A 25374-nucleotide genomic window follows, 5' to 3' on the forward strand; every position below is an offset into this window, starting at 1 on the left:
CTACACAAAAACCTACACACTAATGTTAGTAGCAGCTTAAATTGTTTATACTTGGGGCAACCAAGGCACACTTTGTTAGTTAAAAGGGATAAAACAAAACAAAACAAAACAAAACAACCTGTATACATCCAAGCAGTCAGGCAATGGATCTTACGAATGCTGAAGAACTGAGCCATCAAAGCAGAGAATCCAGGGAGGAGCCTTGTGAGCACAGGGCTAAGTGCAGGCTGCACATTGTAACACTGCAGCTGGGAGCCCCTGCAGAATGGCTTGGCTCAGGAGCCGGAAAAGGACCAGTGGCTGCCAGGCTTGCGGGGAGGGAAGAGAAAGTAGTGAAGAGCCGAGCACAGTAAGGCCGGCGGAAACTCTCTGCTTGGCTATAAACGATGGATACGCAAGACTCACAGAATGCCTAACACCAAGAGTGAGCCCTGATGGGCACTACAGACTAGTTAATAACCGCAGATCAATACTGCTCATCGATTACATCAAATGTACCATACCAATTGGAGATGTAAACAATAGAAGAGACTGACGGCATGGTGGGGTGGGGGGAGTTTGTGCAGCTCTACTTTCTAACCAGCTTTTCTTTAAACATAGAACTGCTCTTTAAAAATGTACTAAATAAGACTACAATGGATGCAGTAGTTACAGTGATGACTGCTAGTCTCAAAAAGAAACAGGGGACCCCTTAGGGAAAAGGGCGAAGGATGTGTGCCCACAGTGATAAATACAAAGAGCTAATAAACTCATGACAGGAAATGCAAACTGAAAATACAAGGAGGTGTTCTTTTTACTCTTTCTTCCTCCTACAGATTGAGAAAAAGTAAAACTCAGAACCTGTCCAGTGCTGCAAGGAGAGGGAAACCAGGCCTTCTCCCGAACACTCACAGGAAGGCCTTGGAGTCACATTTTTGATGCTGATTTAAATGAGTATCTTGATCAAAATGTGTAAACTCACTCACTAATGCAGAAACTCCGCCCTTGGACACAAAGATACATGTTCAATGGAACTGTTACTACACTGAGTAGGAAACATTGCAATAACCTAAATGTTTATTCATTAATGGGAAGAAAAGTAGACTAGGGGTTGCCATTGTCTGAAAGAAGCTGCTAAAAAGTATGAGAGACATGTGTGCTGACACGGACAGAACTTCGATCTATATATTTTAAATGAAACTAGAAAATATGTACAGAGTGCCCCCAATGACCTGAGAAATGCATGTTCCCACATTAAGCACAGTGCCCAGTGCAGGGCAGCGGACCAGGACCCGGAGGGGAGGGCAGGGAGGGGCTCCCCCTTGTAGGAGGAGGAGCAGAAAAGTTTTTTTTAAATAGATAAAACATTCTATCTGTGAAGGAAAGGAGCTGTATTCTAAGTATCCAGCATGCTGGTGTTCAATAAATATATGAGGCATGAGTAAGAAATGGTGATATTTTAAAAAATCGTAAAGGGAATAATCAGGCATATGTATCCATAAGGATGTTAATTATATGGCTATCAAAGCAACAAATTAGAAGCACCTTGGTTAGTTAAGAGAGGTTCACTGGTAGAATTTCTATTCAGTCGTTAAAAAAAATCACACCATTAAAGCAATAACTTGAGAAATAGGAAAATGTTCAAAATACTCTGAAAATTCAGAATAGCGAGCACAAATCAGGCTGACACATAGCAAAATAAATCGAACCAACAGTAACCTCTCTGGGTGTTTGCTTTTTGGTAACATATTTTTCTGTATAGTTCTGTTTACTGTCCCATCCCTGTGGCAATGACTATATAGATTCATATTGTAAATAGAAGACAAAATTTTGTAGAGGCCAGTGTCTCTGGAAGTACAGCCCTACAGCTTGGATGTCTGCAAGGCTCCTATTGTAGTCAGGGGTTGTGAGGAGAACAATTAAAATCAGGACATGGAGTTTATAATATTATTTTATGATGTCACCCAGAGTTAACACAAGAAAATGCAAGAAATCTATCCATAACACTAAAGACACTAAAGGGCCTAAATCCCATAGCAATATCCCACGTGAATCCAGATGAAGACCCAGAGCTCTTGACAATGTCTCCCACGAGTCCAACTGGAGGTCTAGAGCCCAGAAGGACTCACACCAGTTCCTTTTACAGATCAGTGCTGGGAAGGCCCAAAAAGTCATCAGTGGAAGCTAGAAAGTCTATGCCCGAGGGGTGAAGGAGCTGTGCTGATAAGTTGAGGGTTCTATGCTGGAGCCGAGAAGTCACTCACAACAAAGGCCAGGGCTGTCCTAAAAAGCGCCACAGCCATTCTCAGCGACATGGAGGCCCCAAGCTCCTCTGATGATAAGCACAGTTAGTACATGCCAGGAAGCCAGCGTGACTAATTCATCCTGGAGATAGTGGCACATGTCTTTCCTTCTGGGGCTAGGAAGCGATGCTCGATGTGAGGACCAGAGCTTCTCCAGGAGAACCAGTGGCTCAAACAGCAACACGCAGGAGAACCCACAATGCCTCAACACCTTAACGCCTCACTTCTCCTTCTCCATGTCTTTATTTATGCTGGCCACTTTTCTTACGTGAAATATCTATGCTCTGTGCCATAGTGATTTAATTCTGCTGCGTTAAGTTGACCACCAGTTTTTAATCCATAACAGCTCCTTTCTAGGTGCCCTGAAGAGCAGCCCTTGACTTGCGGTGCTGTGTATTTGACTGTATTTGATTTGAATGCAACCTCTCTGTTCATATTGTAGACGCTGATACCCCTGAAGACCTTCCTGTCTGCTGAATTTAGACTTTTGTGTGCTAAAGACACTGAGGGACTTTCTGAGCGATCCCACTTTAGCTCTATGAGTGGAATGCCCTTTTTAAGGGCATTTGGCTTTTGCACATCTGACTGCCTCGTGTGTCTGCATTTCTCACCCCATTTTAGTGCCTGATGCATTTAGGGTAGAGGAGGAAGGCTGAGTGACTTCTGGTAGCTTTTTTCATGCTTATTTCTGGTGTTTTAGGGTCCATTTACTCTTGATGCCTCCCTCAGGCCAAGGGGGCTTCTTCAGTTTTCTGCCCCAGAGCTTGGAAGAAACACCAAGCTAACCACGGTGCATGCAGCTCAGACCACAATCCTCTGCTGGCTGGGGTTGGAGGCAGGAGTTTGAGTGGCAGAGTAGCTCACAGGTATCGGGGCGAGACCCCAGGGGAGGGGCGCTTTGTCCAAGGACAGTGACCACAGAGTCATAGCTGCATAATCACATCATTAAGGGCCATCTGATACTGAAAACAAAGTCATTATTGTGATACTTTAACAGTCTTCAGCCTGAAGACCACTCATGGTTTAATTCAATAAATAAGCTACTTAAGTATAGAAAGTCACAAGGAAGAACAGATTTTGTGTCATATTAGCAAATCTGATTTTCATTAATGCAAGATGAATGTCTTCTATGAGACACTTTCATATCATATTAATGACATGATAGCAAACAGCATTCACAGGTTGCTAGGCAACACGAGGCCCCTCTAATGATCTCCTCTGCACTCGAGAGGCCGGAGGGAAGATGCCAGTGCTCTGAGGTTTGTTCCCATTTCTAGGTGACTGTTCCTGCTGGGGACCAGGGGGGTGGGAAGGCTGGTGATGGCTGATGCCGACTGCCTGGGCATGTACAACTCTTCACCCTCCTTCCTTCCGTCGTCTCTCCACACGGAGAGGAGGACTGAGAGTGAGGTGACGCGGAGAGGCCACACATTCCCAGCCCCATATTCTCCTCCTCGTCTTCCTTTGCCAGGACAGTGAGTGGCAGGGACTCCTGGAGGGTTGAGACTGAGCCTCAGTTTGTCAGGATCTGCTTTACTCCCCGCTTCCCTGCCCTCTTGAGGGACAGGCTGCCCCCACCAGCAGTCACAGCTCGACTTCCTGATTCCACAGGGTGAAGATTCCAGGTGCTCCAGCATTCCAGTTATGGATTAACACGCAAAGGCTGTACCACTTGCACTCTCATGATGGCTCGCCTCTGCTCCATGGTGACAGGGCCTCTGGATGGAGAGTGAAAGGCTGGAGACACAATCATTCAGAAAGTTCTTCGCTCATCTCTCTGGTCCTGGCCTGAATGACCTGAAAGCTCAGGTGGGCTGTGACACTCCCTGAGGACGTCACCCTTCCACGGGGCCCGGGCTTCCTCAGGGGTGGACCAGAGGCAACTGGATTCCTTAGGTGACAGGCCAGGAGATGAAGACAGCAAGCAGGGAGCTGATGGCTTCTCTATGCATCCATGGACGCTCTACGGCTTCACTGCTGCCAGACTGTTGGTAAAGTGATGCTCTTGCCCACATTCAAGGGTAGGAGCCCCTGCTCCCTAGGAAGGAGTGCTGGACACTATGGCCACCAAGCCTTCTAGCCAGGCATCCTCTGGGAACAGAACTGGGACCAAGACACATCCAGGTAAATATGTGGGCTCTGAGATTCGAATCACATCACATAGGATTGTGGGGTGAGCTAAGCAATAGTATGCACAGAGAAAGCAAGCATCGTTCCAGCCTGTGGCCCATCCTCGGGCCCACGCCTCGCCCCTTTGTCCTGCGGGACACAACCGTGGCTCTCCTCAGTGACCTCTAACTTCTGCTACTTGGAACCAAAGATTTTTCAAGTAATTTCTGATATAAGTGTGATGTCTTACTGGAGTGAGATAAATTCTAATTTAATGCTTTCAAGGATGTAGATTGGCTTTTTGGTATGGTCAGTGAAGTTTTATCTTTTTGAATGCCCCTCACCACCCCTCCTTCCTCTCCTTTCTTTCCTCATTTCCCAGTATCCCTTCTAAGGTTCTCTGTCACTTAGCACTGTTTCCTAATGATTTATCTCCTCATTGAAATATTGTGTGTTAATCAGATTTCTGTCACAGTACCAAAATACCTGAGAAAATTAACTTAAAAAGAGGAGAGATTTATTTGGGTTCTCAGTTTCAGAAGTTTCAGTCCATGGTCACCTGGTCCTGTGGCTTTGGGCCTGTGGGAGGTAGTATCTCATGGTGGGAGCACATGGCCTGGGAGACCACTCACTTCATGGCTCAGGAAGTGGCCCGGGTCCCAATATTTTCTGCAAGGAGCTGGCCCCCAGCGATCTCAGTTCCTCCCTTAGGCCCTGCCTCCTAAAGGTCTCACGGTCTTCAAATAGTGCCATCGTCTGGGAACTAATCTCTTTAGTTTGGTCTCTGAGAGACATTACAGATCAAATAATGCATTAATTTTTCTTTTTTGGGTTGGTTTGCTGTTATTTCAGTGGGGTGCCAAGAAGGAGAGGGGGTAAATTTGTTAAAATCTACCCTGTTGAATCAGAAGGCCCTAAATTATTTTTCAAATAACTTAAAATAACTTAAAAACTTTGTTTTAAATTTAGTCTTTATAGATTCCTAAGGATAGGGCAGAAGTGTATGGGCAAAGTCCCTGTGGATCCACCTGAGAATTTTATTTTACCAAAGATATGAGAATTTCTTTGATACTGGAGATCAAGCCCAGGAATGCTCTTCCACTGAGCTACATCCCCAGCAATTTTAAAAACCAAATTACTTATTTTGAGACAGGGTCTCACTAAGTTGCCTAGGTTGGCCTCGAATCTGCCATCATCCTGCCTCATTCTCTTATGTAGCTGGGACTACGGGGATGTGCCACTGTGTTTGGAGTGAGAATGATTCACAAAATTCAAAAGCTGTGTTGGTGATTTTCCTTCTTATAATTATTATAATGGTCTTCTTGCTCTTCTTAGGAAACAGAGCCTGAGGCAAGGATTAAGTGCTGAGGCATAGTTGGGATAAGCAATTCCAGGACAGCCAGAGTGGTGCAGAGCAGGGAAAATGCAGGATGGTGCCTTGTGTGCCAGCCGTTGTGTCAGGCAGGGAGCAGACGCTCAGTTGTGCCTGACATCCCAGACAACTGGAGGAGTCGAGGAGGCAGAGAGGGGCTTCTCTGCCATGGCTCCTTCCTGTCCACAGAGAATTAGGTCCTGCATTGCTGCTTTGGGTCACACAGCCTTTTTCTTTTTGCAGTACTGGCGAGTGATAAGTTTTTAGCCACCTAAATCTGCCAATCATCATGGCGGAGGTTCAACATGGTGAGGAGACCATAAAAAGACACCTTATCAATTTTCTTCCTCCTGTGCTTTGGACCCAAAATAGACTTCCTGCCTGTCCTTCCCACTCATGCCCAAGGCTTTCCAGTCCCTAGACAAAGCATCACTCTTGCTCCACCATCACCAGCCAGTTTAGCACCACCCAAATGAAAGTTACTATAAGCAGCTGCATCCCTTTGTTAGAGCTGAGAGAGGCATTGAACTCCTTCCCTTTCTGCAGCCTCTCCCTTGCTCTCCTCATGAAAGGCCTCTTCATACTCTGTCTCCTTCTTATCTCTCTCACTTTCTCCACACTGCTTCAGACTGAGTGTCAAAAAATACTCAATCGGGAAGGAACCCAGGGTCTTCACAATTGCTACTCCAGCTCCAGCCCTTTTATTTGTTTTGAGATGGGGTCTTGCCAAGCAAGGTTGTCCAGGCTACAGCAGAGGAATCAGCCCATCCTGAGCTCTTCCCCAGGGAGTTTGCAGAAGGAAAAGAGGTCCTGCTCGCCTCCTGCCCCAATGATGAGATCCATGAGCTTCAGGCTTCTCAGGACTCCCACCATTGATTGGGTCAACCCATCAAGAGGCCATGGTGTTCCACATGTAGCCTGGCTGTAGAAAGCCTTGGTTCAGGCCTGCCCTACTCCTCCTTTGCTTTGGTTCAGGTGATATTAAAGTGTCCTCTGGGATGACCATTGGTTTGAGCTGGCTTCTGTCACATGCAGAGGTTCCTGACTAGTGCTTCTGGCTAGGAGGAATACCAACAACATATATGTTTTCAAAACATTTTATCTAATAAAGTCTTGAAAAGAATGTTTTTTAAAATGCTAAAATTGAAATGTTTCTCCACTTCAAACCCTTCCCTACTTAGTGTGCTACGGGCTGAGCCGTTAAAGGAGAGGCCTGGGTGAACACTTCAGTCTAGCATATACTTGGAGAAAATCCCATTAGTTCAGATGTCAACCCCCCACCAGGACCCAGGCAATTTCGTGGCCTCTCCCGGTTAAGATCCACTTGCAGACTCGTCCTGTGGCAGGGACTGGCCAGAAGGGTCTCCTCTGGGGTGTGCTGGAGGCGGACTGAGCTAGAACCCTGAAAGCCCAGCAGATGCCTGGAGGTGGGTCCAGTTAACACTGTGAACAAGTTCAAGCACTGCTTAATTATCAGGCACAGGAAGCCCCTTGCTTGCAGCCTCGCTTGTCAGCTGGGGCTGTCAGCGGCTGGGAACGAATCTTGAATCCTGCAGAGGACCACAGCCACCTTTTCCCAGCAGCCTCATGGCCTCTGGCATCTGCTTTTTCCTATTTTGCTTGGATTCACTCCTAGTGATTGAACCATCAATTATCAGGATGCAAAGCCCAGGATGCCAGTGTGACTGTGCTGGGTTCTGTTCTGCCCCATGGCACCATCAGCAGCCCCCCAGCCTGGCAGGCAGTGCGCCCCAGCTGTCAGAGCTGCTGGAGCCGGGAGGGCACCATGGCTCCAAGTGGTGGCTCCTAGTAGTAGCTGCAGGGGTGTTACTGGTGGCAATTGGTGCTTCTTCCCACATTACCAGACAGAGTGGGTGATAAGCCACGAAATGCAGCTCAAGTTTTGCCAGGTGGGTGACGAAAGTGTTTTTTAAGAGAAAGGAAATGTGTTGGGGCCGTGCTGGGGCTTTTGCCAGCTGTCACTCTGGGGCAGGTTCAGAGCTGAAAGTTCTTGCACTGGCCTTATGCTGTATTCAAAGTAAGCCTGGGAAGCCGTCCTAAGCCCCTTGTAAATATAAGAGAAAGGAGGCTCAGAGGGTTGAGATGGTACCACCAAGAAACAGGCTGTGCTCACCCAGGGAGAACCGAAGGTACCCTCTATGCCCAGTTAAGGAGCTCGAGGCTGGTCAGCCGTCAGATCCAGGACTAGGCACACGAAGGACGTCCCATCACTGCTAACAGGAGTGTCCACAGATCCCAGGGGCCTAGCATGGGCCCAGAGCACTCTGCTCATCTGCAGGCAGTCTGGACACACCACACTACCAAACATGGGGCGTGAATCGGCCTGAGTCAGTTTGGGCTTTCCTTTTGGCTTGCAAAAGGCACCGCCTTCATGCTGTGTCCTTGAATGGTACAGGGAAAGTGATGCCTTCCTGTCTCAGTGCTGTGATCCTGTGGGTTAGGACTCCAGCTTTCCTACCTCACTTAGCCTTGGAAGTATCCTGAAGGCTTTATCTGCAAATATAGCCACTCCGGGCATGACCGCCTTATCACGTCACTTGGTGGGGCACAATTTGGGTCATGGTGCTGGAGTTTCCAGTTTGAAAGTGCCAGGGGTTTAAGTGCATGGTTTAAGTACAGAAGGTGACTGGAGAGATGCTGCTTGGGTGTGGGTAGGGTGATCTGTGGGCTGTGCACAGGGGCTTGTGCCACGTGTAAGTCTGGAATGCTGTATAATATGTAATGGCTGCATTCTAACATTTGGAGAAAACCAGCATTGTGAATCAGCTGCTCCCTTATCGATCTTCCTGCATCATTTCTGACAAGGAATTGGTTGCTGCACTTATGTTTACTCCTCTGTAAGTAATGTGCCTGTTTTCTTTTTAAAATTTAATGTGGTCTCTTTAGTACTGGTTTTCAGAAGTTTATGACATGTTGGGTGTTATTTCTTCATATTTTTCTTGCTTGGGTTTCAATGAGCTTTTCAGATGTGTAGGTTTATAGTTTATGTCAAATTTGGAAATAATTTGGTCACTATCTCTTCAGGCCACTTGAAATTGTCCCATTGCTTGCTGATCTCCTACTTGTTTTAAATTATTTTTTTTTCTCTGCGTTTCATCGTGTAGTTTTAATGGCTATGTCTTCCAATTCACTAATCTTTTCTTCAGCATGGTTTAGTCTGCCATTAATTTCATTCTGGTATACTTTCTTTTTTTTTTTTTTTTTTTGGTCTTTTTCCTTTTTATTGGTACCGGGGATCGAACTCACGACTGCCTGCTTGCAAGGCAGGCGCTTATGCCGCTGAGCTAAATCTCCAGCCCCACTGGTATACTTTCTAAAATCTGAGATATTGCAGTTCAATTACATCTTGTAAATACTTCTCTTTTAATTTTTGTGATGCTGGGGGTGGACCCAGGACATCATGCATGCTAGACATGTGCTGTGCTACTGAGCCGCTGCTCTTCCCCCTCTGCACCCTCCTTAACTTTCCGATGATATGGTAGGGAGTTATAATAACTGCTTCCACATGCTTCTCTGCTGAGCCTAATGTCTATATCAGTTCTTGCTTGGCTTTGATTGACTGGTGTTTTTCTCCTCATTATGGATTATATGTCTTCATTTCTTTGAATGTCTACTAATGCTTTGGATTAGATGTCAGAGACTGTGAATTATACTTTGTTAGGTGTGGATTTCCCAGTATTCCTGCAAACCTTGTTCCTGGTATGCAGTGGAGTTGCTTGGAAACAGTTTGTCACAGTTTAGTCTGCAGGGGCAGAGGGACATAAACAAAAATGCAAGGCAAAACTCGGATGACCAATATTGTAAAATCATCACATGCTTATCATGTACCACATGCTTGAGAAAACGTGCGCTACTGTGTTTTTGTGAAAGTGTCATTCACATTACTTACACTGACCTCGTCCTCTTCTCAGAAACAAAGGCTGAGACTCTGCTTGGCCCCCACCATCAGTCAGGGAAAGTTATTTTTAGAAACCAGCTCCCAGCTTTGAGCCCCCACTGGACATCACAAGTCCTGCTCCAGAGATGAGCTGGGGGACTGCAGAGGTGCTGAGTCCAGGACTGATTCTCCCCTGCTGCTGAGATGAGGCCCTTCTGTTGCTCTACCCATTACCCCCGAATCTTGGGGTCCCCAAGTCCAGCTGGCAGCAGCAGACTCTATTCCCTGCCCTGTGTGAGACGTGGGCATCTGAAGTTCTAGTCCTTTCCCCAGTGTTGGGTGGCTTCCTCCTTGGCACAAGGATCACTACTTCACCTGTGCTTCCCAAAATTTGAAGAGAAACAAAGCCCTGAATTCCGTAACATCTGCGCTAGCATTTTGGATAAGAGTTTATGGCCCTGTATGTAGTCAGGGCATAGTTTATCCAACAGCAGAATTAAGTCCAGATTTCAGATGTTCTTTGGGCAGTTCCCCATTGGGGGACACTGACTCTTTCCTGATCAGGTTGGCTTGGCTGTGGAAAGGGTACACTGGCAATGTGAGCTGCTCTAGGGCGCTTTACTTCACAGTGTGATTCGGTGAACAAGCATGCATAGTCCATTTAGGCTTTGCATGGTGTGGGTTCCCTGGGGACAAGTTTCTCTAGAGATGCCACAGCAGGGTGGAAGGATGGACATGATGGGCATGGTTACCAGGATGTGGAGGCCCTGCTTGCTTTTGCCAGCTAGACTGGACTGGCTGTCTGCTGTAGCAGAAGCCACGGTGCACAACGTGGGGCACTCATTTTGCTGCTGTGGGTGGAGCCAGAGTTAGGGCTGGGGTCAGGGATGGGGTTACGTTAATGACTGGTGTTAGGGTTAGATGTGCCGTTAGCATTAAGTTTAGGGCTGGAATCCTAGCAGCTACCTCCTTCTCCAAGTTCTTCCAGTTTGCAAATACTGGAAAGGTGTGCAGAGCCATTTCTGCAGTTGTTTTCTGCAATCCGGACTAAGCCAACTGACTCAGAGTGTTGTATAAACCACCCTGACCCCAGTCCTATCCCAACTGCTCACAGGTGATTCAGCGGCTGGCAAAGCAATGTGATCTGATGGCCTAACACCAGACCTAAGCACCTCGCAGCTGGTGAAAAGCTCTCCTTCGGGACAAGGGACAGACTCCTCTGCCTGACACAGCCTATAGTTCCTCTACAAGAGGCCTTCAAAAGCTTTTGTTTGTTTCATAGATTAGTTAATTAAAAACATCTAATATCTGTGTGTCCACAGCACCACACATAAATTGCCGGAGGATATGCGTGTGACTAACAAGGCCGATTTATTTCAGCCATGAATATCCCCGAGTCCTAAATTTTTGATCTATGAAGGTTCATGCTTGGCTGGAGGGGGCACCAGTGTGCATTTCAAATTATAACAAAACTCAGTTCCAGTCTCTTTTTAAAGGTTAAAATACAAAGAGTTCTAATATTTTCTTCCCCTTTGAGTGAGTTAACCCTGCATCATTGGGCATTTTTGTCAAAGGAGCAAAATTATTCTCATTTCCTAAGCATAAAGTGTGTTTTGTGGTTGACCCTGCAACAGGTATGTGGAGAATCACACACAGTGGCTGGTTTTCCTGAGCAGTGCTCGCAGCTGAATCTATACCGACCCCTCTTCTTCTTGTGCCAGGGCTGAGCAGGGTGGGGCACCTCTGCTTCTGGTCCTCTTGTTGCTTTGGCTGTAGCAAAAGGTGACAGCATTGTGGCTCTCTCATCTATGAGACCACTAGCTAAGCTGGTGTGGAGGTCTCCTTGCCTGGCGCAGTTCTGAATTCTAGGACTGAGCCTCAGGTACCCCTCAAATCTCCGCACACCACACTACCACCTGGAACAGGTTCTGGGCAGTTGGGTTAGGTGTGGGCCTCATACACTGTTTGGCTTCTAAAATATTTCTCTACATTTTCTGTAATAAACGCATACTGCTTTTGCAATGGAAAATACAAACAATTAAACCAATATGTACAAAATTATCCTCAAAAAGGAACCCAAAGTAATCCAGGCCCGGGAGGCAGGAAAAAGGTCGCCCATGTGACCACGCCCTGGCACCCGCGTGGCGTTTGAACTGCTTTCGCTGGTGCCATCTGCCATGGAAATACAGGCGGGCGGGCAGTAGGCCTATGCGTTTGCACCATTCGTGGGACTAAGAGCACGGTTTCCGAGGCGTGTTTGTTGTAGCAGTTCCAGTCACAGCTGAACATCGCAGTTAGTTCTTGGAGACTGGAAACAGGCATTCATAGTAGAGCGGTTTGGTAGCCGTGGTGGTAACTACTGGATTGGCAGCTGCTGCTCTCAGCCTGGAGCCCCTGTCCCTGCAGGTGGGTGTGTGAAAGGACAGGCAGGGCGCCTATGTGGGCCGGCTGCCTTGGGCACCTTCACACAGTGATGCTTGGAGCAGCACCAGGGAGACCTGACCCAGTTCTCAGCCCTTCTGACCCCCAGGTCAAGACTCAGGGTCAGACAGCAGGATAAGGATGTGGCCAGGAAGACTTCCTGCCTGGGGTGGGGGGTTACACCGACAGAGAAGGTGAGGCAGGGGTCATTATTGCAGGCTGTGCCTGGCGAGTGACAGGGGTGCTTCTCCAGATGGTCCCCCGCCCCATCTGTTGCCTGGGCAGCCATCCTGTCTTGTCCCATCTGGGAGTCTTCTCCCTGAGGAGCCCAGGCAGCCAGGTGCAGAAAGGAGCTGCCACCTCCTTCCATCCTAGGGCTGTCACTGAGCATGGTAAGGCATGCCTGGGGCTGGGAGCCAGAAGGGGTGGGGGCTGGCATTGTGAGGATCCACTGCTCCTTGCTGCTGCTCCCACAGACTGGAGGGGGAGAGGAGAGGAGAGCGATGGAGGGCTCTCCTCCGCACTGCACCGTGCCACACAGAATCATAAGCAGCCCGTGGCTGCCGCACACAACAGGAGGCTAGAGGGACCAAGAACTGGACTGTCTGTTTTATTTATTTACTTCTTGCTACTGTGGCTGGAATTCATGGCCTTGCATATGGTCACAAGCACCCTACCACTATGCTATCCCCCCGCCCAGTCCTGGCCTTCATTAAAATGTAAGTAGTCACCCATGCCCACAGACTGTCGTATTGGCTAAAGCAGGTCTGCAGGGTTTGTAATCACCAACCATGCATGAAACAACTCTGCAGCTTTTAAAACTATATCAGACATGAGACATCAGTAGATTCTAGACTTCATAACACACCCAGTTCAAAATTTCTAACTTTAAAAGGTATTCACGACCTATACAGTTGCCTTGGGTGCCCAGTGGCTTGAAATGAAATCACTTTTAAGTGTAGCTGAGATAGAAACATTTATCTGAGCTACTTATTCCATACAAAACACGCTGGCAGGTGCATTATCAACTCTCAGTACACCCACTGCTACTCCACACATCATTACTCTGGACTTCTCCTATTTAAGACTTCATAATAATCTCTCCCTAAGTAAATTTTTATTTTAGATACATGGCTTTGAAAACAAGCATGTTAGATATCATGTGGACCTCCGTGTAGGTTATACTTTTTAAAAATAAGATATACCAACTGCATACATACCAAATTTTAAAACATTTTCTAATTCAGATTATTAAAAGAAACACTGCATTTATTTATTTTGTAAAACAACATAACCTTGTGTTCATTTGAAAAGCAGAAGGAATTCTGCATGAAAGACTGGAGGAGTTTTTGTCTGTCCATGAAGGAGAATCTGGACCTGGACTAAACACAGGTGCTGAAGTCATTACCAAACTGTGTGCCTGCACCACTGTACACAGGTAAAAACTGTTTTTTGCACAGTCATTCCTCACCACTTTCACATCCCACTTGCTCTTCTCCTGTGGCGTGAGAAGATCGACTATGGCTATCTCTCCACCGTCCTGCAGATGAGAGACCTGTTGCCCCCTGAGCTGAGAGGGCAGTGATGGAGAACCTTTTAGAGACCCAGTGCCCCAACTGCAATCCCCAAACCTGCTTGTGTATCGCAGAGCCGACACTGTCCCGTGTGTGCTGCTATCGGCTGCTCGGCTGCTGGGGCGACCTGGCTGGTGCATTAACAGGGCTCTGAAATCCTCGGTGACAGGGCTCATCCAAGGTCACAAAGCTATGAAAGGACAGAACTAAATCCTCTGTCAGATTGAGTCTCGTGTCCTTTCTGCTCTAAGGAAAATGAAGTGATGCTTTTCTGCCCAGATTGTGGGACCCGGGAGCACTGCTCTGACTCCTCCACCCTTCTGAACATGGCGCAGTATCTGCACAGAGCCTCCACGCCCTTCTGCGCACTTCAGGTCACCCCTAGGTTACTCACGAGGCCTCACGCCTGCTCCCTATGTAGCTGCTACACTTCACTGTTTCCAAGCTGTCTGTGCACATTCCGTGGACAGGACTCCTCCTGAATATCCCAGCTGACCACTCAATCTCCGAGTGCAGCAGGCAGAGTTGGGGCACTGGCTATCTGTCCCTCAGAGGGCAGCCTGACTGTGGTGGGCAGGGTGGCAGCTCTGGAGAGGGCTTTGGGGATCAGGGGCAGCAGTGGCAACCCCGCTGTATGGCATTTCTCTGTCTTTATAAAGCTTGCTAAAAGTTTGAATTTTCTTTATGATGTGGCAGGTGTGGTCCAGCAGCCACATGTGTGGCCTCAGGTTCATTCTGTACTCTAGACACAGCATCTCCTGCATGGGCTCCCTTCATGGGGTCTCTGCCGGGGGCTGGACGGACCAGCTTCACTTCACATTGTGTAAGCACTGAGTTCCCCATCTAAGGAGATGACAGTGTCTGCACTTGATGTTGAAACAGGTGGGTTGGGACACACTGAGAATGTGTTCCGGCCTCCTCTTGATTTCCTCCAGGTCAGACCCATGTGAACTGGGACTGAATTTGCTAGTTCATTCTTTACATTCTTTTTTTTTTTTTTCATTTTTCCTGGTCCCAGGGATCGAACTCATGACCTTGCACTTGCCAGGAAGGGAGTTGTGTGCTGAGCTAAACCCTTGGCCATACAGTCTTATTAATAATAACTTTTAACATTAAAAAAAACTGGGCATGATGTTATCTTACCATTCATGAGGTTGAGGCAGGAGGATTACCACAAGTTGGAGGCCAGCCTGAGGTACATGCTGAGTCCACCCTGAACTATTTAGTGAGATACTGTCTCAAAAAATGAAACGAAATGAAATGAAACTAAACTAAATAAGCCCTTTGCTGTCAAGATGGTTGTTTTTCATTCTCTCATGTGCCCTGAACCTGGCCCAGCCTTCTTACTAACACTGGCAAAACTGAAGAGTTTGAAATAAGAATTTAATCTTCTCACTACCTCAAAACCACAGAAACTCTCAATCTAGGCATCTCTAATAAATGCTCAAATGGTAAGACAAATGACACTTTCATGACAAAGAGGCAAAATTAAAAAAAAAAAAAAAAAGGCACCTCTGCACTTCCTGCAGTGCCCTGCACGCCCTGCTCTTTACCTCCCTCCCGGGCTCAGTGCACAGTGGGCCTCTCCTCCCCAACGCCCACCCCGTGCTGACTCTGGTGAGGTGAAGTTCACATGGTCACCGGGAGATGGGGCAGGCTGTGACTGGCACAGTGCTGCTAGAGAAAACAGACACGGCTCTGCCAAACAGCTCTGCCTCCAGAGGGAAGGCGCAGCTGGGAGAAAGCGTGTTCCGAGCTCTCCTGGCAGCAGGGCAGCACCGCCAGCCAGGGTCCTGGAGGCTGGGAAGGAGCAGTGAGGAGCCCGACCCCACACAGAGGCTGGGGTCCAGCTGACGCGGCCTTCTGCAGGGTGGGGAAGCAGATGACAAGCAAATGTCCGGGAAGACCACGAGGAGCATGGATTTGTGATGTTAGCAAGTCATGTGGGACAAGATGCTTTGCAAAGATGCTAAGCGGAACTTGTGTCTGGAGTCAGAGGGATGAGCAGGGCCATGCAGGTGCCCACAGGAGGCCCACAAAAGTCTGAGGGGAGGGTGGGCTGTTCATTGATAGCTGCACAGATGAGAGGCAGATGCGAGGCCTTAGGGAGAGGTGGAGAGCATCGTGGTGACATCACTGGTTTCAGATGCTCTGGCTCCCTCTCCCTCCACCCAGTTTTAAATCCCTGTCGCCACCAGCATCTGCAAGCGTAGGGCCCTGTCAGCAGAGAGAGAGGTCCTGTCCTCCCCAAACATGTCTGGGACTTGGCAGGTGGGAGCAGGCCTGCACATGTGTGTGTTTGCCTGTGTGTGTGTATACATGTGTACACGGGACGTGAGACATACGAATGTGTTAAGCAGAAAGACAGATTTTAGTGACAGGTTTGTTGTGTGACTACATGCTAGTTGGTTTGGAAAGGAAGAAATGATAAAAATGATTCTATTAGTTTTCTGAAGTGGTGAATTAACTGAATGACCAGTTCTTTCTCTCCCTCTGTCTCTCCCTTCCCCTACCCCCACACAAACACATACCAGGGGGAATCAATCGGTCTTCCCCGTCCTCAGTGCCGATGGTTGGTATGGCACTCCGAGGTGAACACAAAGAGTAAAGCACAGGCAGACCCTAAGCCAGCACCTCACTCCTGTGGCAGCAGCACCCCCCCATCCCTTGTCCCCATATGGTCCCAAACAGGACCACTTGGGTGGCCTCGCCTGTCTTGGCAGCATCCCACCTGATGGGCTGCCAGGGCTCCTGGGGGATGACAGGGCCTGCAGTGCCCTGGCCCGTGGGGCCAGGCAGGAGATGGAGCAGAAGGACAATGGTTCTCTGGCCTGCAGCAGCCATCCTGACACAGCAGAGCAGCGGCGGCACCAAGGCCACCGTGGTGCTGCCAACACCTGGAGTCCAATCGGTAATCACAAGGCTACCAAAATCAGCTACGACACTCGCCTGCTCCAAAAGAGCCTGTTTGGTTTGCCTGACAGCAGAGTGGGCACTGGGACCTGGTGGTGCTCGGAGCCATGGGGCGGAGCGGGGCTGCAGCTGCAGTGCAGGGTGCGCTGGGTTGCCAGGGCCTGGCGACCTGGACCTCCCTCCCTGCTGCCTCCTGACAGATGCCAGTCGGCATCGCCTGGCCTCCAGGGCCGCCTGTCCTACTTCGCCATCCCAAATGTGCCCTGTTAACAAACCATATTCACTTTTTAAAGTGCTGCTCTCATCAGCTGGCAGCTGCACCTGCTGGGGTCTCCAACTCGCTAGTGCCACGGGTCTCAGTCACCTTTCCAAGAGAAGCAGCCCAGCTGAGGCTTGGAATTTGGTCAAATGTGCACATATTTCTTTCTTGGAGGAGATTCTTAACCTATCTTTCACCACCCAGTAGATGTTTTCTTTAACAGACAAAGGATTTCCCATGAACCCAAGTCTCCAGCAAGGCTAATGTCTAATGCTCAAGCTGAGGGGCAAATGTGTTTACTCTTCAAATCCTTTATTTTAAGAAAAAATTATTTAGGATTAACAGAATCAAGCATACAAAGCCGTGAGGAGAAGAAGCCCAGGATTAAAGCATTTATCAAAATATGGCTTACATTTGAAAACATTAGAAAGATCTCCTTTTACATAAAAATACTCAAAAATTAAATGTTATTTCCAGAAAAAAAGCCAAAAATCCATTCATTATGAAAATGCTGGGCTGAGGCTCAGTGGCAGGGTTTATGCTTTGTGTGCACAGGGCCCTGAGCTCAGCCCCATCACATGTACACATGTACACACATATACATGTACACATACGCACGTACACACACATGCCTACACACACGCACATAGCCTGGCAAACCAGTCACCGAAAGGAACTTATAAAAAATTCTTTTGGAGTACTGACAATTGAACGCTGGGCATTCTGCAACTTAGGTAAGTGTTCTACCAATGAGCCACACCCCTCATCCCTAAAAGGAGCCCTTTCAGCCCAAAAAAGGGCATCTGTGGCATATAAATAGCAAACACCACATGTCTGATACAGAACACATTCCCTTTAAGATTCAGGATGAGGCAAGGGCACTACACCTCACTACTAGTTCCATTTTCCTCTACAAATAGCCCACATGGTAGGACAAGAAAAAGAAATAAAAGCATTAATAAATAATAAAAAGAAATAAAAGCATTCTAATCAAACATTAGAAAAAAGCAACAGAGCCGTCATTATTTTTAGTTGATGTAATTTCTCTATGTGGAAACTCTAAAAGAATTTAAAATTAAATTGTTTGAAAGAATGAAGGAATTTAGCAAGTTTTCAGGACGCAGAACCATACAAAAAACTAGAGTATTTCTATATACCAGCAGCAATCATTGAAAATGATACTAATACCACCACTGTAAAAATGCAAAGCACCTTGAATCATATCAAACAAAAACTGTGCAAGCCTTCATTCAAAGATAAGAAAGACGGCAGCCATGTGGGCTGGTAGGAGAACCAAGAGGCAAACCCCCTTCCGTGAGCCAGCCGGTGCATGGGCTGGGAGACAAGAAGAGCTCCCTGTTCGACTGGAAGTAACCAGCTGATTAGGAGGAACACAGACTGACATGATAGCTACTAAAGTAAACAAACAGCTTAATGCTCATATTGTTGGATTGACTTTGCAGGCCTAAAGCCAGTAGTTTGATCCTCTAACAGCATGCGGTATAGCATCCATAGAGGATCTCCTTCTGAAGGCGGTAACCATTGTTAGTTGATTTCTTATTATCTTGTTTTAAAGTCCTGTGTCATTTAAATTGTTTTGTTTAGTTTGATTTCATTGTTTTGTCTTGTTTGATTTTATTATATCTGATGGCATGGGCAACTGTTTCAAAGATAACAAGATATATTATGGTAGCTATTTTGGATTTCCTATTATCTTGTTTTGAAATCCTGTATCATTTTCATTGTTTGGTTTGTTTTGCTTTCATTTTGTTTTGTTTTGTTTGATTTTATCATGTCTGGTGGTGTAAGCAGCTATTCTAAAGACAAGAAGAGGTATTATGGTAGTCATTGTTGGTTCCCTATTATCTTGTTTTGAAACCCTGCATCACTTACACTGTTTTGTTTTGATTGGCTTTATTCTGTTTCATTTTGCTTGGCTTTATTCTCTTTAAATAAAAATATTTTTTAAAAGGATATCTGTTAATTGACACCATGTGGAAAGTGAAAAGATGAGTCTCAAAGTGGGAAATTTCACATTAGAAGTATGTAATCAACACAAGCTTATATCTACAGGGTATAAAAACTCCTGTGAATTTTAAGAAGACAACCCAAAAGGAAAATGAACAAATTTCATAAATAGAAACTGTCACAGTTCCAGAAGCAAGCAAAAAAGGATGCAGCTGTGTTAGTAACCAGCGAAGCACAAACGAAAAGCCATGGAAGATACCTTTGCAACCCAGTCACACTTATCAAATCTGAAAGCCTGAATGTGACCAAAGTATGACAGGAAAGTGTGACAAAGGCTCTCTCCTGCACTGGGGGGGAGGGGAGATACGATGACTTTGGGCATCCACGAGGAATGTGTGTGTCCCAGCATCTGGCAGTTACACAGCTGGGCCACTGTCCAGAAATTCTGTACATGAGCCAGGTCCCCAGCAGCCACCTCAAGGTTGGTAATGGCCAACCTTACACTGGAACAACTTAAAACAGCCATCAAAGGAAGAGCCATGAATGAATCAAGACACCGCTACACAAGGAAGAGGCCTGGACCACAGCTGGGAAAACCAGTGTGCCTGGCTTTCACCAACAGTGCACAGCGTAAGGCTAGTTTTGTTCAGCACATGGGAGCTGCTGCTTGGAAGCATCCTATTCAACTTATCACACAATTTTGTTCAATTTTACACATAACTGAGGAAACTGTGCCCATGTGCCCATGTCTAAGATGAATTGGTTTGGAACAAATCTGGCCAGCTTGTTCTGGTCAATGAAGCTTTATTGGGACCTGTTTCTAGGCCCCTTGTTTACACACTGACTCTAGTCACTTTCCCACCTCACAGTGAGAGCTGAGCACTGTGACAGAGGCCAAATCTGTCCCTTTGTAGAAAGTTTGCTGATCCTCACACCTCAGAAAAAAGAATGACTAAGTCCAACTTCAGGATGCTGGCTGTCTCCCAAGGGACAGAGGTAGGGTAAGCTCAGAGATGCTTTCCAGTGCCCCCAGGTAAAGAATTTTCTCTTTCTTTCTTTCTTTTTTTTGTTTTTGGTACCAGGGATTGAACTTACAACCTTACAGTTGTCAAGCAGGCACTTGTACCACTGAGCTAACCCCCAAACCAGGAATTATTTAATAGTAGATCTCAGGCACGTGGATTTCCAGTATTACTTCCCCTTTGAGTATGCATGTGCATTTCAATACTTTTTACTTGTATGGTATATTTTACAATTAAAATTTTTTAAGAGGGAGGAAATACTAATGATGATCTTGGCAGCTACCCTTATGATTTAAAGCTACCAGCATCTGTGATCTTTATCCTCCACCTGTATCTGTCCTTGTCTGACTTGAGGGACAAAAGGTTAGGGGGTGTGGTCTCCCAGCCTCATCAATGGGAGGCTGCGTCCAGCAGTTGCTTCCCACTTTATAAGACCAGGCCTAATGTGAGGCAAAGCACAGCAAAGGTCTTGCAGTCTGCAAAGAGAGACTGAGCTCCCCCAGCGCAGGGATTCTCTCTCCAGCTTTTTGGGCAAATGGCCACCCACCTCTGGGCAAGCTCGAGCTAGAGAAGGCAGGCCCGGGTCTCAACACCAGACCAGATCCTTTCACATCCTGCTTCCTAATCTTGCTCTCAGGCTCTGGTCACTGCTCTTAAAAGCTACGTGGGAAAGGGATTCGTGTGTGGTCACCGCCCACCCCCCCATGTGAAGGCTGCCCATACTGCATCTGGAGTCCAGGTGTAGACATGGCCCAGCCCCTGTCCTTCCTCCTGTGACCTCTCACTGTTCAGCCAATGCTGCTGGTCAGTTCTGTGTTAGATCAGGACCAAATTTTACCATTTGAGCCCCTCCCAGGGTGCATCACATCCGGATGCCATGCATGAGACATCCCTGTGTGTCCTCCTATAGCCAGATGTTACATCCACCTACCTGTAGAGATCTGAGATCCGGCCACTGTTGTAACGTGCACACAGGTCATTGAGGGCTTGTTCATGCTGGCCGAACAGGCGGATGTAGTTGGAGACTGGGAAAGGCTCTCGGGAGAGACATGTGATATCTTCCACCATTTTATACTTGTTGATGTGAATCCAGAAGTAGGTCCCAGCTTTTGCGCTACCTGTCACTATTTCTGAACCCTGGGGCAGACCAGAAAAACAACATTAAAAGCATCTTCCGACTTTGGGAACTTTATTACAGTGATTTGCTTTTCAAAACAGAACAGGTCTTGGTCACTTGCTGCAAGATATGGATGTTGACCAAACTCAAGAGAAGATTAGCATCCCTGAAAACAGAACTTTGACTGCATGATTAAATGCTCCTCTGGATGTTTTAAACTGTGATTGCACCGTTCTTGTTTCTAAATTAGTTGGTACGTTACAACCCATTATCATTCAATGCATCTCACAGTGAGGGAGTGGAACTGGGTTTGCTCTTCTCGGTGAGTTGTTTTTAGACTCAAATCTCTTAGGTTTTCACAGGACCATTTTGAGGAAAACATCCACAGTGATCACAGGGAATTTCATTGTTTTAAAGAATATTTAAAGAGACAGGTGAAGGTAAATAAGTTCCTGATGGCTGGGTTTGGGGAGGGTCAGTTTGATAAAGGTGGTTCCCAGGAACAAAGGCCAAGACTATGGTAAATAGACACGCATACTCGAAGATGACCTTTCGGTGTGTAAATAGCTTGCGATGTGGTCTCTAGCATTTTGCCCTTTCAAAACCAACTAAAACTGCCATAGGAAGCCAGTGACAGGAAAGAACCCTAACTTTCTAACTCCATGTCATGAGGGCTTTTCTGTTCTAGTTCCTGACAGTGCCAGTGACTCCTGCAGACCTGCTCCCTGGGAGCCAGAACCGGGAACTCTGCAGGCCAAAGGTTTTGTGAGTGGCAGCTGGACTCTCACTTTGCTCCCAGACTGAGTGCAGCTTAGAGCAACTCATCTTGGCTGACTGTATATATCTGAGCTTCGCTCTGAACGTGAGCGTGAAACCCAGGGACCGGAAGCAAGTCAGATTCCTCTCATCCCAAACATTTCCTCAGTCCTGGACTTTGCCTGGGGATTCTGTCTAAACAGGGACCATGGTTTAACTTTTTAGATAAACTGAGGCAAATGGTAGGCGTTTGGAGATCCAAGGTGAAGGCCAGGGAGTCCTGTCGAGGAGAGGCTTGAGAGGGGCCAGGTCAGGTGGAAGAAGATGACAAGCTGGAGTTTGGGAGGGAGGAAGAGGACAACGACACTGGGGAGAGAGGCTGAGGGGCGCACCACAAGGCAGACACAATGGTGCGATCTAAACAGATTTCCCAGCAGGGGAATGTGTTCACAGTGCATATTATAATAGCAAAATACTCAGCCATCAACAGTGCATCCCATCTGGGGGGATAGCAACACTTAAACAAATGGGAATGGTCATTTTCTATGGTGGGGAGACTGCATCATTTTTTGCTGTTTCTCTTTCTGTTCGTTTGACTCTGTGATTTCCAAATTTAAGCAATGATTATCATTTCTAAAATGATGAAGTGTAAATATTCTGACTGTGCCATGACGAGGAACTAGACTTTATTTTTATTTATTTATTCTTTGTCTTTTTGAGACAGAGTTTCACTAAGCAGTTCAGGCTGGCCTTGAATTCACTTTGCAGCTCAGGCTGGCCTTGAACTCACAGTAATCCTCCAGACTCAGCTTCAAAAGTGCTGGGATTACAGGTGCACACCACCGACCTTGCAAGAGCCGTATTTTTGATGAAATGGAGACAGAAATGAAACAGAAAGCAGAGAGAGCAAGGAAGTGGTAAGAGATACAACAGGAACAGAAGGGAAGAAGGGAAAAGGAAAGGAATGGGTGGGGGAGGCAGGCTCACAGGGGAGTGCGGGGTGGGGCCTTCTAGGAAGGGGTGAGGGGAGCCAGGCTGAGCCTCTGGCTTCCAGGTATCTGATCCCCTAATCTCTATCCTGCCAGTCCTTGATGTGTCTTGGCCTTTTTCATTCAGTGGGTTCCCCAAGCCCCACTTAGCTGGAAAGCTGCAGGTGAGTGAGTGTCCCAGGGGGCCTGCTCCCACCAAGGAGGAAGAGCTGCCAGGGTCTGGGGGGGGGCCCTCCCGCCCTCCCCGAGAGCACAGGATGGTTTCAGCTGCAAGTTTCCCCAAGAATTACTGGACAGTGGAGAAACAGTCCACGGGAAGTGTTGTCCTGCACCCAGGGACATCTCCAGGCCACCTCGAGACCCACCACTGTGGGCAACAGCAACCTGGCTCCAGAGACCCCAGCCAGAGCCAGCCAGGTCTTTCTGTGTCTGGCAGGGCTGACAGGAACTTCTGCCAACCACCTTAAGTCGAGGCTGTGATCCCTCATAAGTGGTGGCTGACAAGTTTCTGAGGTACCCTGGCTGGCTGCTGGTCAGCAGCAGTGATAGGATGAGCATTCAGCATTGCTGGGGTCACCCCATCCCATTAGGGTGGCACCCTCAGGGTCCTTCCAGTGACTGCTATAGATCTACTGCCTATTTATTATTAATTTTTGTTGGTCTTATTTTTTAAGGATCAAATAGCAATCTCTGGGTCTCTTGTGGTGTGTCACCATGATGCTAAGCATGCATGCTCCATAGCTACAAGGGCTTGATGAGTCCCTCCAGTGAGAGAACTGCCTCTCCAGAGTGATAGCGGTAAGCAGGTATTGCTGAGCATGGTTTTTAACTCTGGACGGCAAACTGTGTCTGTTTCAATGAGATGTGTCCTGTGTTAGCATAGCCGGAGGGCCTCTCGGGGACTCGGAACACATAGCAGTATTTTGCATCCACTGCAGATGACTAAGAAAGGGATGTTCTCAAACACAACCCCTCCACCCCCATCCTTAAGGTTCAGTGTGGTCCCAGATGGTGGCAGATCAGGAAGACTCAGCTCCTCCTCACAGAAGATCTCACTATTAAATGATGGGTTAAAGCTCCTCCCAGGCCACCACCCCTGAGGATTCTGGGTGATTATGATTATTTTACATGCTTTTCAACTTGGCATGTTGGGTGCTCTAGTTTCTTTTTTAGATAGATGGTAAATTGTTATGAGAGTTAGATCTTACACCCAATATGCTGCTTCTGGTATGGTTTTTCTTTTTTCCCCTGAGTGCGATTATCCTTTTGAGTTGATTTCACAAACGTTGGGAAACAGCTTTGGAATTTGTCTAGATGGAAGATGCAGGGTTAATCAGAGTTGGGGTAAGAGAAAATCAGGCTCCTGGCTCTCAGCACAAACACAGGACTTTAAATTTAATAGTATTCAATAGTATCCAATGGTATCCAGAATTTGTTGTGACAAATTCCTTTATTTCATGGTGCACATGCCAACAAGGCAGGTGGACCGGAGTCTGCACAGTAGTTTATTATGTAGACAGCTCAGGCCTTTCTTCCGTCTGTTGGTTTAGTGCGTAAGGAGCTCACAGACCATGGAAGAATCCTCCTGCCTAGAGACTGTGGAGAGCACAGACGGGATCGTCTGGTGAGAGTCACCTGCACCACATTTTTTGTAGAGTAATTCAGTGCCACTAGTGAGGTGCTGCTCCACCTACCTGAACTGCTTATATACAGATGATGGCCTGACCATTTTGGCAACAATTTTACTTACTTGAATTAATTCCAACCCCAAAAGATTGCCACAGAGCCATCCTACATTTTTTTCTTGAATAATAAAAATGGAAAAAAATCTGCTTAGATCTTCTGTACTAATTAAGAAGGAGCCCCACCTGGCAAAACAGTTAATTAAAGTCAGGGGTCCTGTTCAAATACTGTCAGAGCCCCCGCCAAGGCAACTATTTAAGTTGCACTCTTATTAAAAATCTCATTATCTGAACCCCCTTGTGGCTCTTCCACTGACTTTATCCGGGGAGCATGCGAGTGACTCGTGGGTAAATGACACTGTGTGTAGGAAATTGCATACTGTTCTTGAAGAGTCTGCTTCCATCTGAACCGAGCCCAGTGTTTGCTAGGTGTTATACACATTAGGCATAAGCTATTTATCTGTGACCACCAAAGGCTTGGCCTCAGGACATGCTGGGCCGCACCCTGGTTTTCACATCCCCTGACCTTTTGGTGCCACGTTGTATTTTCCAAAGATGGCACAGTAGCAGCCCCGATCCTATACTCTTTGCAAAAATGACCTTGACACTGTTCCCACTCAGAGACAGGCTCTCCCTCCTCAGCCCTTGAATCCTGTGGGCTGTGATTGCTCAGGGTAGCTGGTGATGGTCGGGGCAAAGTGACTTGCAATGTGTGGCCAACTCGAGAGTGAGGACACGTACACTGTAGCCCTGAGATGCCATTACAGCGTCTGGTGGCCCCTCAGCCATGCCATGAGGACTGCACTCCCATAGCAGGGTGAGCTGCAGGCCCTGTTCCAAGTACATAGCCCTCAGAGGTCCAGACCAGGCACCTGTGTATCCTGCCCTTGCCCAGAGGTCCCTAACACCTTGGAGCACTTTGCCTCTTTCTGTTCTCTCCCTGTGAACTCCTGAACCTGGGCTCTGATCCAAGCCAAATGTCTGTTTCATACAGCAGCAGAAACGGGAGAGC

The 25374-nt window shown here is 47.3% G+C and overlaps 1 protein-coding gene across 3 annotated transcripts in view; it reads right to left on the bottom strand.

The window, feature by feature from the left end:
* Cfap61 (cilia and flagella associated protein 61) overlaps positions 1-25374 on the bottom strand; it is a 262922-nt gene that overhangs the window by 23327 nt on the left and 214221 nt on the right. For all 3 annotated transcript variants that reach the window (XM_063248629.1, XM_063248630.1, XM_063248628.1), the window contains one exon: positions 20750-20955. In XM_063248629.1, the coding sequence (XP_063104699.1) occupies positions 20750-20955 (206 nt within the window). The remainder of the gene's footprint in view (positions 1-20749; positions 20956-25374) is intronic.

The sequence above is a fragment of the Cavia porcellus genome, unplaced genomic scaffold (genome assembly GCF_034190915.1).
Source record: "Cavia porcellus strain 051 isolate PalLab524CR breed Dunkin Hartley unplaced genomic scaffold, mCavPor4.1 scaffold_5, whole genome shotgun sequence".
Classification (NCBI taxonomy): Eukaryota; Metazoa; Chordata; class Mammalia; order Rodentia; family Caviidae; genus Cavia; species Cavia porcellus.